General features: G+C 48.8%; 1 protein-coding gene and 1 long non-coding RNA gene across 3 annotated transcripts in view; both read left to right on the forward strand.

The window, feature by feature from the left end:
• Window positions 1-7981, forward strand: part of lrp3 (low density lipoprotein receptor-related protein 3) — a 71997-nt gene extending 64016 nt beyond the window's left edge. For both annotated transcript variants that reach the window (XM_045708709.1, XM_045708710.1), the window contains exon 12: window positions 6940-7981. In XM_045708709.1, coding sequence (XP_045564665.1) covers window positions 6940-7860 — 921 coding nt within the window. In that variant the 3' untranslated portion in view covers window positions 7861-7981. The remainder of the gene's footprint in view (window positions 1-6939) is intronic.
• A 2699-nt stretch (window positions 7982-10680) lies between these two features.
• On the forward strand, window positions 10681-13061 carry LOC106588046 (uncharacterized). Its single transcript, XR_006762227.1, has 2 exons — window positions 10681-12586; window positions 12642-13061. It is a non-coding gene; the product is annotated as an uncharacterized lncRNA (long non-coding RNA).
• The last annotated feature ends 4226 nt before the right edge of the window (window positions 13062-17287 follow it).

The raw sequence follows: 17287 nt of genomic DNA on the forward strand, positions 1-17287 counted from the left end.
CAGAGAAACACAGGGACACTCAGAGAAACACAGGGACACTCAGAGATAGAGACACAGAGAAACACAGGGACACTCAGAGAGACACAGGGACACTCAGAGATAGAGACACAGAAATGGACACACAGACAGAAACACAGAGACACACAGACAGAAACACAGAGAGATACAGGGACACACAGACAGAGACACACAGAGATAGAGACACAGAAATGGACACACAGACAGAGATGGACACAGAGATGGACACAGAGAGACACAGGGACACTCAGACACCGTGTGGCCCAGCAGTGGCCTCCTTTACCCAGATAGTCTCCTTTACCCAGATAGTCTCCTTTACCTCTCTCTCTCTCTCTCTCTGTCTTCCTCGTTCTGTTGCTCTTTCTCTGGGGGGGGTCGTAATAGTTTATAAATGTGGGTTTTCGTCTGTGTCAGGATTTCAGAAGACGAAGCGCATTAGTGAAGAGAGACTTCCACGTGGCTTAGTACTGGGATGAAGTCATGGTTATAGAATCAGGCTGACGTCCGGAGTACTTAGTGTGGGGTTTTCTAGTCTGGTTACTGAATCCTTATTGATCCTGTTAGTTCCATCACAACGCTGTTAGCGTTAGCGTGGTTAGCGTTAGCGTTAGCGTGGTTACTGAATCCTTATTGATCCTGTTAGCTAATAGCTGCTGATATTGGTGGGTTTTTAGTCTGGTTACTGAATCCTTATTGATCCTGTTAGTTCACCCTGTCCTCTGACATGACCTTTGACCCTAGACGGCAGTTACTGCCTTGTTGCTTGGTTACACCCACTGGAATACGTTTCCATTACGTTTTTTTTGTTTATCGCAAACTTGTGTTCACAGATGTATTTGTATGTATCTGTCAGAGTCATATAGTTTGATTCTTGTATTTATTTGTATGTGTCTGTCAGAGTCATATAGTTTGATTCTTGTATTTATTTGTATGTATCTGTCAGAGTCATATAGTTTGATTCTTGTATTTATTTGTATGTGTCTGTCAGAGTCATATAGTTTGATTCTTGTATTTATTTGTATGTATCTGTCAGAGTCATATAGTTTGATTCTTGTATTTATTTGTATGTATCTGTCAGAGTCATATAGTTTGATTCTTGTATTTATTTGTATGTATCTGTCAGAGTCATATAGTTTGATTCTTGTATTTATTTGTTTAACTTTATGAGCTGGATTTGCCTGTCTTTGCGATTAGTTTGTTCATTTTCGCGTCTTAGCATTTAGCTAACAGCGTCTATATGATTTCACTATTGGTTTGTGCTCATTTTGTTAGCATCCTGGTAATAGAGGCACAATGGGCTTTCCTTGCGTTTTTAGCGCCCTCTTGTGTGCTATTCCAGTAATACCGTAAATCCCGGGATGAGATGAAGACTGTATGACGATGTGAATATCTGGATACCGCCCAAGCCTAAAAAAGGGTTCTACCTGTGACCAACAAGGGTTCTCCTATGGGGACAGCCGAAGAACCCTTTTGGAACCTTTTTTTATAAGAGTACAGGGCTCTGGTCTAAAGTAGTGCACTATATATATAGGGAATAGGGTGCCATAGGGCTCTGGTCTAAAGTAGTGCACTATATAGGGGATAGGGTTCCATAGGGCTCTGGTCTAAAGTAGTGCACTATATAGGGAATAGGGTGCCATAGGGCTCTGGTCTAAAGTAGTGCACTATATAGGGAATAGGGTTCCATAGGGCTCTGGTCAAAAGTAGTGCACTATATAGGGAATAGGGTTCCATAGGGCTCTGGTCTAAAGTAGTGCACTATATAGGGAATAGGGTTCCATAGGGCTCTGGTAAAGTAGTGCACTATATAGAGAATAGGGTGCCACAGGGCTCTGGTCAAAAGTAGTGCCCTGTATAGGGAAAAAGGATGCCATTTGGGCCTCATATTCTGCAGCACGCTGGGCTCTCATTAGGCTGAGTGGAGGATTGCAGCTCTCTCCCCTCAGGCCCCCTCAAACACGCAGTACACACACACACACACACACACACACACACACACACACACACACCCGGCATTGCATGTTCGTCCTTGGGAAGTAGCGAAGCCAGCGTAAGACCACAACACAACTGAAACACCACCCACCAAACTAACCCTGTTCTGAAGCACCACCTGCCATGCTAACTCTGTTCTGAAGCACCACCTGCCGTGCTAACCCTGTTCTGAAGCACCACCTGCCGTGCTAACTCTGTTCTGAAGCACCACCTGCCATGCTAACTCTGTTCTGACGCACCACCCACCAAACTAACTCTGTTCTGAAGCACCACCCACCAAACTAACTCTGTTCTGAAGCACCACCCACCAAACTAACCCTGTTCTGAAGCACCACCCACCGTGCTAACTCTGTTCTGAACCACCACCTGCTATGCTAACCCTGTTCTGAAGCACCACCCACCAAACTAACTCTGTTCTGAAGCACCACCCGCCAAACTAACTCTGTTCTGAAGCACCACCTGCCGTGCTAACCCTGTTCTGAAGAACCACCCACCAAACTAACCCTGTTCTGAAGCACCACCCACCAAACTAACTCTGTTCTGAAGCACCACCCACCAAACTAACTCTGTTCTGAAGCGCCACCTGCTATGCTAACCCTGTTCTGAAGCACCACCTGCTATGCTAACCCTGTTCTGAAGCACCACCCGCCGTGCTAACTCTGTTCTGAAGCACCACCCGCCGTGCTAACTCTGTTCTGAAGCACCACCCGCCGTGCTAACTCTGTTCTGAAGCGCCACCCATCAAACTAACTCTGTTCTGAACCACCACCCACCGTGCTAACTCTGTTCTGAACCACCACCCACCGTGCTAACTCTGTTCTGAAGCACCACCCACCAAACTAACTCTGTTCTGAAGCACCACCCACCGTGCTAACTCTGTTCTGAAGCACCACCCACCGTGCTAACTCTGTTCTGAAGCACCACCCACCAAACTAACTCTGTTCTGAAGCACCACCCATCAAACTAACTCTGTTCTGAAGCACCACCCGCCAAACTAACCCTGTTCTGAAGCACCACCTGCCGTGCTAACCCTGTTCTGAAGCACCACCCACCGTGCTAACTCTGTTCTGAAGCACCACCTGCTATGCTAACCCTGTTCTGAAGCACCACCTGCTATGCTAACCCTGTTCTGAAGCACCACCCACCAAACTAACTCTGTTCTGAAGCGCCACCCATCAAACTAACTCTGTTCTGAAGCACCACCCACCAAACAAACTCTGTTCTGAAGCACCACCCGCCAAACTAACTCTGTTCTGAAGCACCACCCACCAAACTAACTCTGTTCTGAAGCACCACCCGCTATGCTAACTCTGTTCTGAAGCACCACCTGCTATGCTAACCCTGTTCTGAAGCACCACCTGCTATGCTAACTCTGTTCTGAAGCACCACCTGCTATGCTAACCCTGTTCTGAAGCACCACCTGCTATGCTAACCCTGTTCTGAAGCACCACCTGCTATGCTAACTCTGTTCTGAAGCACCACCTGCTATGCTAACGCTGTTCTGAAGCACCACCTGCTATGCTAACTCTATTCTGAAGCACCACCTGCTATGCTAACCCTGTTCTGAAGCACCACCCGCCGTGCTAACTCTGTTCTGAAGCACCACCCGCTATGCTAACCCTGTTCTGAAGCACCACCTGCCGTGCTAACTCTGTTCTGAAGCACCACCCACCGTGCTAACTCTGTTCTGAAGCACCACCCGCCGTGCTAACTCTGTTCTGAAGCACCACCCGCTATGCTAACTCTGTTCTGAAGCACCACCTGCTATGCTAACTCTGTTCTGAAGCACCACCTGCTATGCTAACTCTGTTCTGAAGCACCACCTGCTATGCTAACCCTGTTCTGAAGCACCACCTGCTATTCTAACCCTGTTCTGAAGCACCACCTGCTATGCTAACTCTGTTCTGAAGCACCACCTGCTATGCTAACCCTGTTCTGAAGCACCACCCGCCAAACTAACTCTGTTCTGAAGCACCACCCACCGTGCTAACCCTGTTCTGAAGCACCACCTGCTATGCTAACCCTGTTCTGAAGCACCACCTGCTATGCTAACTCTGTTCTGAAGCACCACCTGCTATGCTAACTCTATTCTGAAGCACCACCTGCTATGCTAACCCTGTTCTGAAGCACCACCTGCTATGCTAACTCTGTTCTGAAGCACCACCTGCTATGCTAACTCTGTTCTGAAGCACCACCCATCAAACTAACTCTGTTCTGGACCACCACCCGCGGCTACTTGATATTCCGCGCTGTACGGGGTTGGCCTGCGGAGCAGAATGACACAGGAGGGGTCAGGGAGACGAGGCAAGCCAGCACCTCTATTAGAGACATGGCAAAGTTTGTAAAGTTTACACCACAGACTGTGGCAGAGATCTGGGTGGATGTCCCTGTTGTAAAGTTTACACCGCAGACCGTAGCAGAGATCTGGGTGGATGTCCCCGTTGTAAAGTTTACACCGCAGACTGTAGCAGAGACCTGGGTGGATGTCCCCGTTGTAAAGTTTACACCGCAGACCGTAGCAGAGATCTGGGTGGATGTCCCCGTTGTAAAGTTTACACCGCAGACTGTAGCAGAGACCTGGGTGGATGTCCCCGTTGTAAAGTTTACACCACAGACTGTAGCAGAGACCTGGGTGGATGTCCCTGTTGTAAAGTTTACACCACAGACTGTAGCAGAGACCTGGGTGGATGTCCCTGTTGTAAAGTTTACACCGCAGACTGTAGCAGTGATCTGGGTGGATGTCCCCGTTGTAAAGTTTACACCACAGACTGTAGCAGAGACCTGGGTGGATGTCCCTGTTGTAAAGTTTACACCGCAGACTGTAGCAGAGATCTGGGTGGATGTCCCTGTTGTAAAGTTTACACCACAGACCGTAGCTCTCGTAGCAGCTGGGTTCTGACTGTCTGTCTGTGTTCTGATGGTGTGAATATCTAATACTGTATCTACTCTCTTGGCCAGGATCTAATTCGGACGGGAGAGATCTGAGTGTTGCCGTGACAACGGGTTAACAAATGATTGACAGCTTTGATGGTCTTGCTGACTGAGTTCTCTCTTTTTTCCCTCCCTCTCTCTCTCCCTATCTCCTCTCCCTCCCTCCCTCCCTCCCTCCCTCTCTCTCTCCCTATCTCCTCTCCCTCCCTCCCTCCCTCCCTCTCTCTCTCCCTATCTCCTCTCCCTCCCTCCCTCCCTCCCTCTCTCTCTCCCTATCTCCTCTCCCTCCCTCTCTCTCTCCCTCCATCTCTCTCTCCCTATCTCCTCTCCCTTCACCTCTCTATCTCCCTCCCTCCCTCCCTCTCTCTCTCCCTCTCTCTCTCCCTATCTCCTCTCCCTTCACCTCTCTATCTCCCTCCCTCCCTCCCTCTCTCTCTCCCTATCTCCTCTCCCTCTCTCCTCTCCCTTCACCTCTCTATCTCCCTCCCTCCCTCCCTCCTCTCCCTCCATCTCTCTCCCTCCCTCCCTCCCTCCCTCTCTCTCTCCCTATCTCCTCTCCCTCTCTCCTCTCCCTTCACCTCTCTATCTCCCTCCCTCCCTCCTCTCCCTCCATCTCTCTCCCTCCCTCCCTCCCTCCCTCCCTCCCTCCCTCCCTCCCTCTCTCCCTCCCTACCTCCTCTCCCTCCCTCCTTACCTCCTCTCCCTATCTCCTCTCCCTCCCTTCACCTCTCTATCTCCCTCCCTCCCTCCTCTCCCTCCCTCCCTCTCTCTCTCCCTATCTCTTCTCCCTCCCTCCCTCCCTCCCTCCCTCTCTCTCTCCCTATCTCCTCTCCCTCCCTCTCTCTCTCCCTCCATCTCTCTCTCCCTATCTCCTCTCCCTTCACCTCTCTATCTCCCTCCCTCCCTCCCTCTCTCTCTCCCTCTCTCTCTCCCTATCTCCTCTCCCTTCACCTCTCTATCTCCCTCCCTCCCTCCCTCTCTCTCTCCCTATCTCCTCTCCCTCTCTCCTCTCCCTTCACCTCTCTATCTCCCTCCCTCCCTCCTCTCCCTCCATCTCTCTCCCTCCCTCCCTCCCTCCCTCTCTCTCTCCCTATCTCCTCTCCCTCTCTCCTCTCCCTTCACCTCTCTATCTCCCTCCCTCCCTCCCTCCTCTCCCTCCATCTCTCTCCCTCCCTCCCTCCCTCCCTCCCTCTCTCCCTCCCTACCTCCTCTCCCTCCCTCCTTACCTCCTCTCCCTATCTCCTCTCCCTCCCTTCACCTCTCTATCTCCCTCCCTCCCTCCTCTCCCTCCCTCCCTCCCTCCCTCCCTCCCTCCCTCCCTCCCTCCCTCCCTCCCTCCCTCCCTATCTCCTCTCCCTCCCTTCACCTCTCTACCTCCCTCCCTCCATCTCCCTCCCTCCCTCCCTCCCTCCCTCCCTCCCTCCCTCCCTCCCTCCCTCCCTCCCTCCCTCCCTATCTCCTCTCCCTCCCTTCACCTCTCTATCTCCCTCCCTCCCTCCTCTCCCTCCATCTCTCTCCCTCCCTACCTCCTCTCCCTCCCTCCTTACCTCCTCTCCCTCTCTCCTCTCCCTCCCTTCACCTCTTCATCTCCATCTCCATCTCCCTCCCTCCTTACCTCCTCTCCCTCTCTCCTCTCCCTCCATCTCTCTCCCTCCCTACCTCCTCTCCTTCCCTCCTTACCTCCTCTCCCTCTCTCCTCTCCCTCCCTTCACCTCTCCATCTCCCTCCCTCCCTCCCTCCCTCCTCTCCCTCTCTCCTCTCCCTCCATCTCTCTCCCTCCCTACCTCCTCTCCCTCCCTCCTTACCTCCTCTCCCTCTCTCCTCTCCCTCCCTTCACCTCTTCATCTCCATCTCCCTCCCTCCTTACCTCCTCTCCCTCTCTCCTCTCCCTCCATCTCTCTCCCTCCCTACCTCCCCTCCCTCCCCCCTCCCTCCCTCCCCTCCCTCCCTCCCTCCCTCCCCTCTCTCCCTCCCTCCCTCCCTCCTTCCCTCATCCAGGCCTCCATGCTCCAGAACATCCGTACGGCGATGCGTAGGCAGATCAGAAGACACTCCTCCCGCCGGGCCACATCACACCGCCGCCTTGGCCGCCTCTGGAACCGTCTGTTCCACCGAGGGACCCGTCTCCGCGGCCAGATCCCCCTCCTCCTCACACCCCCCGGGTCTCAGGTGGCTCTGGGCCTGCACTCCTACCACACCTCGGAGGGACCTGAAGCCAGGGTTGGGGATGGAGGTGGCGTGGCGGGCATGGTGGAGGGCATGGGACCAGCAAGGACCCTGTCCCGCTGCTCTACGGCAGCAGTAGGCCTCGCCCTGCACGCCCACAACCAGGCCCTGCCACAGTCCTCCCACCCTTCCCTGGAGTCTCCCTGCTCCCCACTCTCCCCCTCTGACAGTGAACCATCCGAGGGGTCACCGTGTTCCCCAGAGAGCCAGGGTAGCAGGGTTAGATTGCCCCTCAGTGAGCTCCACACCCCTGGGCAGCGGAGTGACTCATTAACGTCTGCCCCCAGCATACTGAGCCGTCAGTGCCCCCCAGAGGGCAGCACAGGTCATTACACCCGCCGAGCCTCCAGGAAGCTGGTCCTTGGACTGGCTGCCAACCTGAGAGGGGTGGCCCTACGACGCTACTCCCCCATGGGGCTCACCTCCCCCGTTACTCCCCCTGTCCTTCCCCCTCCAGACTCCCAGCCGCCCTGCCACCACCCCCTGACTTCCCCTCAGACGTCACCCCCCTCGGGGTCTTCAGACGACAGTCAGAGGTTTCATGACCTGGAAGTGCCAACCCAGGAGAGGAGGAGGAGGAGGAGGAAGAGGGGTATAGGGGTGCCTAGTGGACTGAACACCAGCAGCAGTGAAGAGGAGGAAGAGGAGGAGGAGGAGGAGGAGGATGGAGATGAGACTCTACTGATCTGCTAGTATGAAAGAGCTGCCTTCATCATGTGGCGGCAGGCAGGCAGACAGGCAGAGAGGCAGGCAGGCAGAGAGACAGGCAGGCAGGCAGAGAGACAGGCAGGCAGAGAGACAGGCAGGCAGGCAGAGAGACAAGCAGGCAGGCAGGCAGGCAGGCAGGCAGGCAGACAGACAGACAGACAGAGAGACAGGCAGGCAGAGAGACAGGCAGGCAGGCAGGCAGGCAGACAGACACAGACAGACAGACAGACAGACAGACAGACAGACAGACAGACAGACAGACAGACAGACAGACAGACAGACAGGTGGCTGTAGACTCTGTACTAGTGGTCCTGTCCAGTTATTGGACTGTAGTCTGGTACAGCTGGAGACTCTGTAGTAGTGGTCCTGTCCAGTTATTGGACTATAGTCTGGTACAGCTGGAGACTCTGTACTAGTGGTTCTGTCTAGTTATTGGACTGTAGTCTGGTACAGCTGGAGACTCTGTACTAGTGGTTCTGTCTAGTTATTGGACTGTAGTCTGGTACAGCTGTAGACTCTGTACTAGTGGTCCTGTCTAGTAATTGGACTGTAGTCTGGTACAGCTGTAGACTCTGTACTAGTGGTCCTGTCTAGTAATTGGACTGTAGTCTGGTATAGCTGTAGACTCTGTCTCTCTGGCTGAAACACAGAGAGCTGGAGAATAACTGAATAATGGGACAGTGGATGATCTCATAGCAGCATAATGATTTCAGTCCTCCCTCCATCTGCTCATCCCTCCATCCCTGCCTTACCAGAGATCTACAGCTGCATCAGTCCTCCCTCCATCTGCTCATCCCTCCATCCCTGCCTTACCAGAGATCTACAGCTGCATCAGTCCTCCCTCCATCTGCTCATCCCTCCATCCATGCCTTACCAGAGATCTACAGCTGCATCAGTCCTCCCTCCATCTGCTCATCCCTCCATCCCTGCCTTACCAGAGATCTACAGCTGCATCAGTCCTCCCTCCATCTGCTCATCCCTCCATCCCTGCCTTACCAGAGATCTACAGCTGCATCAGTCCTCCCTCCATCTGCTCATCCCTCCATCCCTGCCTTACCAGAGATCTACAGCTGCATCAGTCCTCCCTCCATCTGCTCATCCCTCCATCCCTGCCTTACCAGAGATCTACAGCTGCATCAGTCCTCCCTCCATCTGCTCATCCCTCCATCCCTGCCTTACCAGAGATCTACAGCTGCATCAGTCCTCCCTCCATCTGCTCATCCCTCCATCCCTGCCTTACCAGAGATCTACAGCTGCATCAGTCCTCCCTCCATCTGCTCATCCCTCCATCCCTGCCTTACCAGAGATCTACAGCTGCATCAGTCCTCCCTCCATCTGCTCATCCCTCCATCCCTGCCTTACCAGAGATCTACAGCTGAGGGCAGTACATCAGCCTGTCTACTGACTCTGACTCACTCACACTGACTCAATCACACTGACTCATATCACACTGACTCATATCACACTGACTCACTCACACTGACTCAATCACACTGACTCAATCACACTGACTCACTCACACTGACTCACTCACACTGACTCACTCACACTGAGTCACTCACACTGAGTCACTCACACTGACTCATCATCACACTGACTCATATCACACTGACTCACTCACACTGACTCAATCACACTGACTCAATCACACTGACTCACTCACACTGAGTCACTCACACTGACTCACTCACACTGACTCACTCACACTGACTCATATCACACTGACTCATATCACACTGACTCACTCACACTGACTCAATCACACTGACTCAATCACACTGACTCACTCACACTGAGTCACTCACACTGAGTCACTCACACTGACTCATCATCATCGTCTGTTTTTTGTAAACGTTGTCAGTGAGGTAAAAAAACAGCGAATGACATCACCAGCTGGATCACTTGAAGTGACGAAGAGGATGTAACACAGGAAGAGGATGTAATACAGGAAGAGGATGTAACACAGGAAGAGGATGTAACACAGGAAGAGGATGTAACACAGGAAGAGGATGTAATACAAGAAGAGGATGTAACACAGGAAGAGGATGTAATACAGGAAGAGGATGTAATACAGGAAGAGGATGTAACACAGGAAGAGGAAGAGGATGTAACACAGGAAGAGGAAGAGGATGTAACACAGGAAGAGGAAGAGGATGTAACACAGGAAGAGGAAGAAGATGTTTTGAGGAAGTTGTGAAATGGAGTGTTATTGTGAATGTGATATCTGACTGTTATCATAGATGTTTAAGCAGTGGTCTATCTTGGTACCCTCCCTAGACGATGGTTAGATCACAGGCAGTGGTACCCTCCCTAGACGATGGTTAGATCACAGGCAGTGGTACCCTCCCTAGACGATGGTTAGATCACAGGCAGTGGAAAGGGGTGTCTATTCAGTCACAGTGGCTGAGTCACAAATGGCAACCTATTCCTTATATAGTGCACTACTTTTGGCCAGAGCACTATGGGGTAGGCTATAGGGCATGGTTAGGGAACAGAGCCCTATGGGGTAGGCTATAGGGCATGGTTAGGGAACAGAGCCCTATGGGGTAGGCTATACGGCATGGTTAGGGAACAGAACTCTATGGGGTAGGCTATAGGGCATGGTTAGGGAACAGAGCTCTATGGGGTAGGCTATAGGGCATGGTTAGGGAACAGAGCCCTATAGGGTAGGCTATAGGACATGGTTAGGGAACAGAGCCCTATGGGGTAGGCTATAGGGCATGGTTAGGGAACAGAGCCCTATGGGGTAGGCTATAGGGCATGGTTAGGGAACAGAGCCCTATGGGGTAGAAAACAGAGCCCTATGGGGTAGGCTATAGGGCATGGTTAGGGAACAGAGCCCTATGGGGTAGGCTATAGGGCATGGTTAGGGAACAGAGCCCTATGGGGTAGGCTATAGGACATGGTTAGGGAACAGAGCCCTATGGGGTAGGCTATAGGGCATGGTTAGGGAACAGAGCTCTATAGGGTAGGCTATAGGGCATGGTTAGGTAACAGAGCCCTATGGGGTAGAAAACAGAGCCCTATGGGGTAGGCTATAGGGCATGGTTAGGGAACAGAGCCCTATGGGGTAGGCTATAGGACATGGTTAGGGAACAGAGCCCTATGGGGTAGGCTATAGGGCATGGTTAGAGAACAGAGCTCTATGGGGTAGAAAACAGAGCCCTATAGGGTAGGCTATAGGGCATGGCTAGAGAACAGAGCCCTATGGGGTAGGCTATAGGGCATGGTTAGGGAACAGAGCCCTATGGGGTAGGCTATAGGGCATGGTTAGAGAACAGAGCCCTATAGGGTAGGCTATAGGGCATGGTTAGGGTACAGAGCCCTATGGGGTAGGCTATAGGGCATGGTTAGGGAACAGAGCTCTATGGGGTAGGCTATAGGGCATGGTTAGGGAACAGAGCTCTATGGGGTAGGCTATAGGGCATGGTTAGGGAACAGAGCTCTATGGGGTAGGTTATAGGGCATAGTTAGGGAACAGAGCCCTATGGGGTAGGCTATAGGGCATGGTTAGGGAACAGAGCCCTATGGGGTAGGCTATAGGGCATAGTTAGGGAACAGAGCCCTATGGGGTAGGCTATAGGGCATGGTTAGGGAATATCTTTCCTATCTGTTGTTACTGAAAGGCTTATGGGATGCGTCTGAAATGGCACTCTAATTCCCTTTACAGCACGATACTCCTGACCGGAGCCTCACAAGCTCTGGTCTAAGACTTACCCCATATGGCTCTGTACAAAATGAGGGCACTACCGAGACAATACAGGGGCCATTTGGGACACAGCCCAGGACAACAGTTGGTAATGATGGAGAGACAGACAGCAGGAAGTCCCCCTGGTGTTTATTAAAGGTCATGTTGGTAATGATGGAGAGACAGACAGCAGGAAGTCCCCTGGTGTTTATTAAAGGTCATGTTGGTAATGATGGAGAGACAGACAGCAGGAAGTCCCCCTGGTGTTTATTAAAGGTCATGTTGGTAATGATGGAGAGACAGACAGCAGGAAGTCCCCCTGGTGTTTATTAAAGGTCATGTTGGTAATGATGGAGAGACAGACAGCAGGAAGTCTGGTGTTTATTAAAGGTCATGTTGGTAATGATGGAGAGACAGACAGCAGGAAGTCCCCCTGGTGTTTATTAAAGGTCATGTTGGTAATGATGGAGAGACAGACAGCAGGAAGTCCCCTGGTGTTTATTAAAGGTCATGTTGGTAATGATGGAGAGACAGACAGCAGGAAGTCTGGTGTTTATTAAAGGTCATGTTGGTAATGATGGAGAGACAGACAGCAGGAAGTCCCCTGGTGTTTATTAAAGGTCATGTTGGTAATGATGGAGAGACAGACAGCAGGAAGTCCCCCTGGTGTTTATTAAAGGTCATGTTGGTAATGATGGAGAGACAGACAGCAGGAAGTCCCCCTGGTGTTTATTAAAGGTCATGTTGGTAATGATGGAGAGACAGACAGCAGGAAGTCTGGTGTTTATTAAAGGTCATGTTGGTAATGATGGAGAGACAGACAGCAGGAAGTCCCCTGGTGTTTATTAAAGGTCATGTTGGTAATGATGGAGAGACAGACAGCAGGAAGTCCCCTGGTGTTTATTAAAGGTCATGTTGGTAATGATGGAGAGACAGACAGCAGGAAGTCTGGTGTTTATTAAAGGTCATGTTGGTAATGATGGAGAGACAGACAGCAGGAAGTCCCCCTGGTGTTTATTAAAGGTCATGTTGGTAATGATGGAGAGACAGACAGCAGGAAGTCTGGTGTTTATTAAAGGTCATGTTGGTAATGATGGAGAGACAGACAGCAGGAAGTCTGGTGTTTATTAAAGGTCATGTTGGTAATGATGGAGAGACAGACAGCAGGAAGTCCCCCTGGTGTTTATTAAAGGTCATGTTGGTAATGATGGAGAGACAGACAGCAGGAAGTCCCCCTGGTGTTTATTAAAGGTCATGTTGGTAATGATGGAGAGACAGACAGCAGGAAGTCTGGTGTTTATTAAAGGTCATGTTGGTAATGATGGAGAGACAGACAGCAGGAAGTCCCCTGGTGTTTATTAAAGGTCATGTTGGTAATGATGGAGAGACAGACAGCAGGAAGTCCCCTGGTGTTTATTAAAGGTCATGTTGTTAAAGGGGAACTGACAACATTTTAGCAACATTAAATCTTATTAAAATCTGTTCATATTCACCCCCAGGAAGAATATGCTATGTGTTTTTTTCTTTTTTTTTCTTCACATTTTCTGACAAGCGAGCGCTTAGATATTGTCTTTTTAACATTTTTAATACATTCGTAGAATGTTTAGGGAATTGCGTATATAGGAAGGCATTTTGTGAAAATTCTGTAGTAATATATAGAGTGGGAAAGCGGCTGTGCGTTTGGACAATTAACAGACACTGCAGTACATAAAACCTAATAAAAACATCTGTCTCGTCCAGGACCGGAGTCTACGCAGATTGGTGGGCCTTTTAGCCAATCAGAGGTACGGTAGGACCTATATGCAAACAAAGCCATTTGCCACACGGGCCTGCCATCATTCACTTTGAACTGGACTGTGTGTTTACAGGTATTTGCAACAGCGAGACATTAGAATGCATTCGGCAAAAGCCACAAAATACACACCTGAATGGATTTCTGCAAATATGTAAATACCACGGGAGAGTCCTCTTACGTTTGGGAACTTGCCAGTCCTATTGGTCAAACAACCATGAAAAGGTAGACTCTCTCTCTCAGTTATACACATCAATAACCATGAAAAGGTAGACTCTCTCTCTCTCAGTTATACACATCAACAACCATGAAAAGGTAGACTCTCTCTCTCTCTCAGTTATACACATCAATAACCATGAAAAGGTAGACTCTCTCTCTCAGTTATACACATCAATAACCATGAAAAGGTAGACTCTCTCTCTCTCCTCAGTTATACACATCAATAACCATGAAAAGGTAGACTCTCTCTCAGTTATACACATCAACAACCATGAAAAGGTAGACTCTCTCTCTCTCTCTCAGTTATACACATCAATAACCATGAAAAGGTAGACTCTCTCTCTCAGTTATACACATCAATAACCATGAAAAGGTAGACTCTCTCTCAGTTATACACATCAATAACCATGAAAAGGTAGACTCTCTCCCTCAGTTATACACATCAATAACCATGAAAAGGTAGACTCTCTCTCAGTTATACACATCAATAACCATGAAAAGGTAGACTCTCTCTCTCTCTCTCTGTTATACACATCAATAACCATGAAAAGGTAGACTCTCTCTCAGTTATACACATCAATAACCATGAAAAGGTAGACTCTCTCTCCCTCAGTTATACACATCAATAACCATGAAAAGGCAGACTCTCTCTCAGTTATACACATCAATAACCATGAAAAGGTAGACTCTCTCTCTCTGTTATACACATCAACAACAAGATCAATAACTAATGCTAGCCAGATCAATAACTAATGCTAGCCAGATCAACAACTAATGCTAGCCAGATCAACAACTAATGCTAGCCAGATCAACAACTAATGCTAGCCAGATCAACAACTAATGCTAGCCAGATCAACAACTAATGCTAGCCAGATCAACAACTAATGCTAGCCAGATCAACAACTAATGCTAGCCAGATCAACAACTAATGCTAGCCAGATGAATAACTAATGCTAGCCAGATCAATAACTAATGCTATCCAGATCAACAACTAATGCTAGCCAGATCAACAACTAATGCTAGCCAGATCAACAACTAATGCTAGCCAGATGAACAACTAATGCTAGCCAGATCAATAACTAATGCTAGCCAGATCAACAACTAATGCTAGCCAGATCAACAACTAATGCTAGCCAGATCAACAACTAATGCTAGCCAGATCAACAACTAATGCTAGCCAGATCAACAACTAATGCTAGCCAGATCAACAACTAATGCTAGCCAGATCAACAACTAATGCTAGCCAGATGAATAACTAATGTTATCCAGATCAACAACTAATGCTAGCCAGATCAACAACTAATGCTAGCCAGATCAACAACTAATGCTAGCCAGATCAACAACTAATGCTAGCCAGATGAATAACTAATGCTATCCAGATCAACAACTAATGCTAGCCAGATCAACAACTAATGCTATCCAGATCAACAACTAATGCTAGCCAGATCAACAACTAATGCTAGCCAGATCAACAACTAATGCTAGCCAGATCAACAACTAATGCTAGCCAGATCAATAACTAATGCTAGCCAGATCAACAACTAATGCTAGCCAGATCAACAACTAATGCTAGCCAGATCAACAACTAATGCTAGCCAGATCAATAACTAATGCTAGCCAGATCAACAACTAATGCTAGCCAGATCAACAACTAATGCTAGCCAGATCAACAACTAATGCTAGCCAGATCAATAACTAATGCTAGCCAGATGAAGAACTAATGCTAGCCTTCTGCAGCTTGCCTGCCAATGCATGCTTGTCCCAACCAAGCACCCAAGCTAACTGGCAAAAGTTGGCTAGCTTGTTAGCTATCTATTTCCGGAGAACGAATGAGAGAACACCTCAGTGTGACCGTTTTACTCTCCCTAGCAGAGCTGGTTAAGCTGTTTACATGTTATCTAGAACGTCCTTGACTAATTATGACTTTTTTTTGCCGACGTTTACCGACCCCGGTCATATTCAGTGGGTTTTGCGCGTTCGTAAATTAGTTATTGGTAAATTCATCAGTTATTCTGCGCTCTGGCACACTCAGACGAGAGTGCTCTGAAATCAGAGTAGATAGACAAGAGTAAATTTGCGAAACGCAAGAGATATGCTAACTCGATAAGCAGTCGTTCAACTTCAACATAGCTAGCTAGCGAAGCGATTCACATTTCTTGCTAGCTAACGAAATTACACCTGCATTCTCTAGCTGTGTGTAGCCACCGAAAAACAATATGAGGGGGAAACAGTCAGTCACTCACCCTCTCCTCCACTGACATGACATCCTCCTAACAGCTAGCTAGCTAACGTTAGCCTCTGTGTTTTTAGCTTTCTACATAAATAGATACGTTAGCCTATTAGCCACGTTAACACTGACTTGTGATCGTTGCCCTTTGCTAGTTTGATTGTATTGACATTCCCAGCCTTTATAACTTAAGTATGTTTTTTGGTTTCATTGAAACTGAAACAATGCATCCCGAATGGGAAGGCAGCAAACAATGTAGCAGGCCAGCTGTTGATTTACAACCTGATAGCAATATGTTTTTTGGGAACGACCAAGAAATGTATTGGTGAATTCTATTAATCATGCATTTGAACTGCATTCATCTGTTCTGCCAACAATGCCTTACTCTACATCATGGAATGTTATAAAGTTGGTTTTTATAGCGTAAACTGGGATTTATTTTGTTTTTTTTTACTGATATTGTGATTGTCTATTTATTTCATATCTGCAAAGTAGTTAAAACACTTGGTCGGTTCCACTTTAATGAGTATTATTATTATTATACTATTACAGACTTAATAATGATGTTCCGTTAGAGAACTCTCTCACCTCCAACCCCGTCCGTCCGCCCGCCCGCCCGTCCGCCCGTCCGTCCGTCCGTCCGTCTGTCTGTCTGGCTAGCAGTCTGTCTGCCTGTCTGTCTGCCTGTCTGTCTGTCTGTCTGGCTGGCTGGCTAGCAGTCTGTCTGTCTGCCTGTCTGTCCTTCTGCCTGCCTGTCTGGCTGGCTAGCAGTCTGTCTGTCTGTCTGCCTGCCTGCCTGTCTGTCTGTCTGTCTAGCAGTCTGTCAGTCTGTCTGTCTGGCTAGCAGTCTGTCTGTCTGTCTGTCTGTCTGTCTGTCTGTCACACCAGGCTAACTGTTACACCAAGTCCCATTATAACCACCAGGGAAATAACTATCAGACTGGTATTGTGTATCAGACTCTTCCTGTATGGCTGGCTGGCTAGCAGTCTGTCTGTCTGTCTGTCTGTCTGTCTGTCTGTCTGTCTGTCTGTCTGTCTGTCTGTCTGTCTGTCTGTCTGTCTGTCTGTCTGTCTGACTCTTCCTGTATGGCTGTATGGTCTGTGTAATTTCAGGTGTTTTAATACCTCGTTAACCCTTTACGGCCAGGAGAATATCACCCGTGTAATGTTTTCACTTTTGTCATTATGGGTTATTGTGTGTAGATGGGTGAGATTATTTTTTTATTTTATTTATTTAATCCATTTTGGAAAATTCAAGGTTGTAACATAATAAAAATGTGAATATGTCGAGGGGTGTGAATACTTTCTGAAGGAACTATATATATTAGAGCTGTCGTCAAACTATTTAAATAATGAATCGAGTTAATGGCATTAGTTAATACATTTTTACATTTTAGTCATTTAGCAGACACACTTATCCAGAGCGACATTTCAATTCAATTATTATTTTTCCCCCCCCCTTTTTCCCCCCTCAAATTTGGCCCCA

This window comes from Salmo salar, chromosome ssa26 (assembly GCF_905237065.1).
Source record: "Salmo salar chromosome ssa26, Ssal_v3.1, whole genome shotgun sequence".
In the NCBI taxonomy this organism is placed as follows: domain Eukaryota; kingdom Metazoa; phylum Chordata; class Actinopteri; order Salmoniformes; family Salmonidae; genus Salmo; species Salmo salar.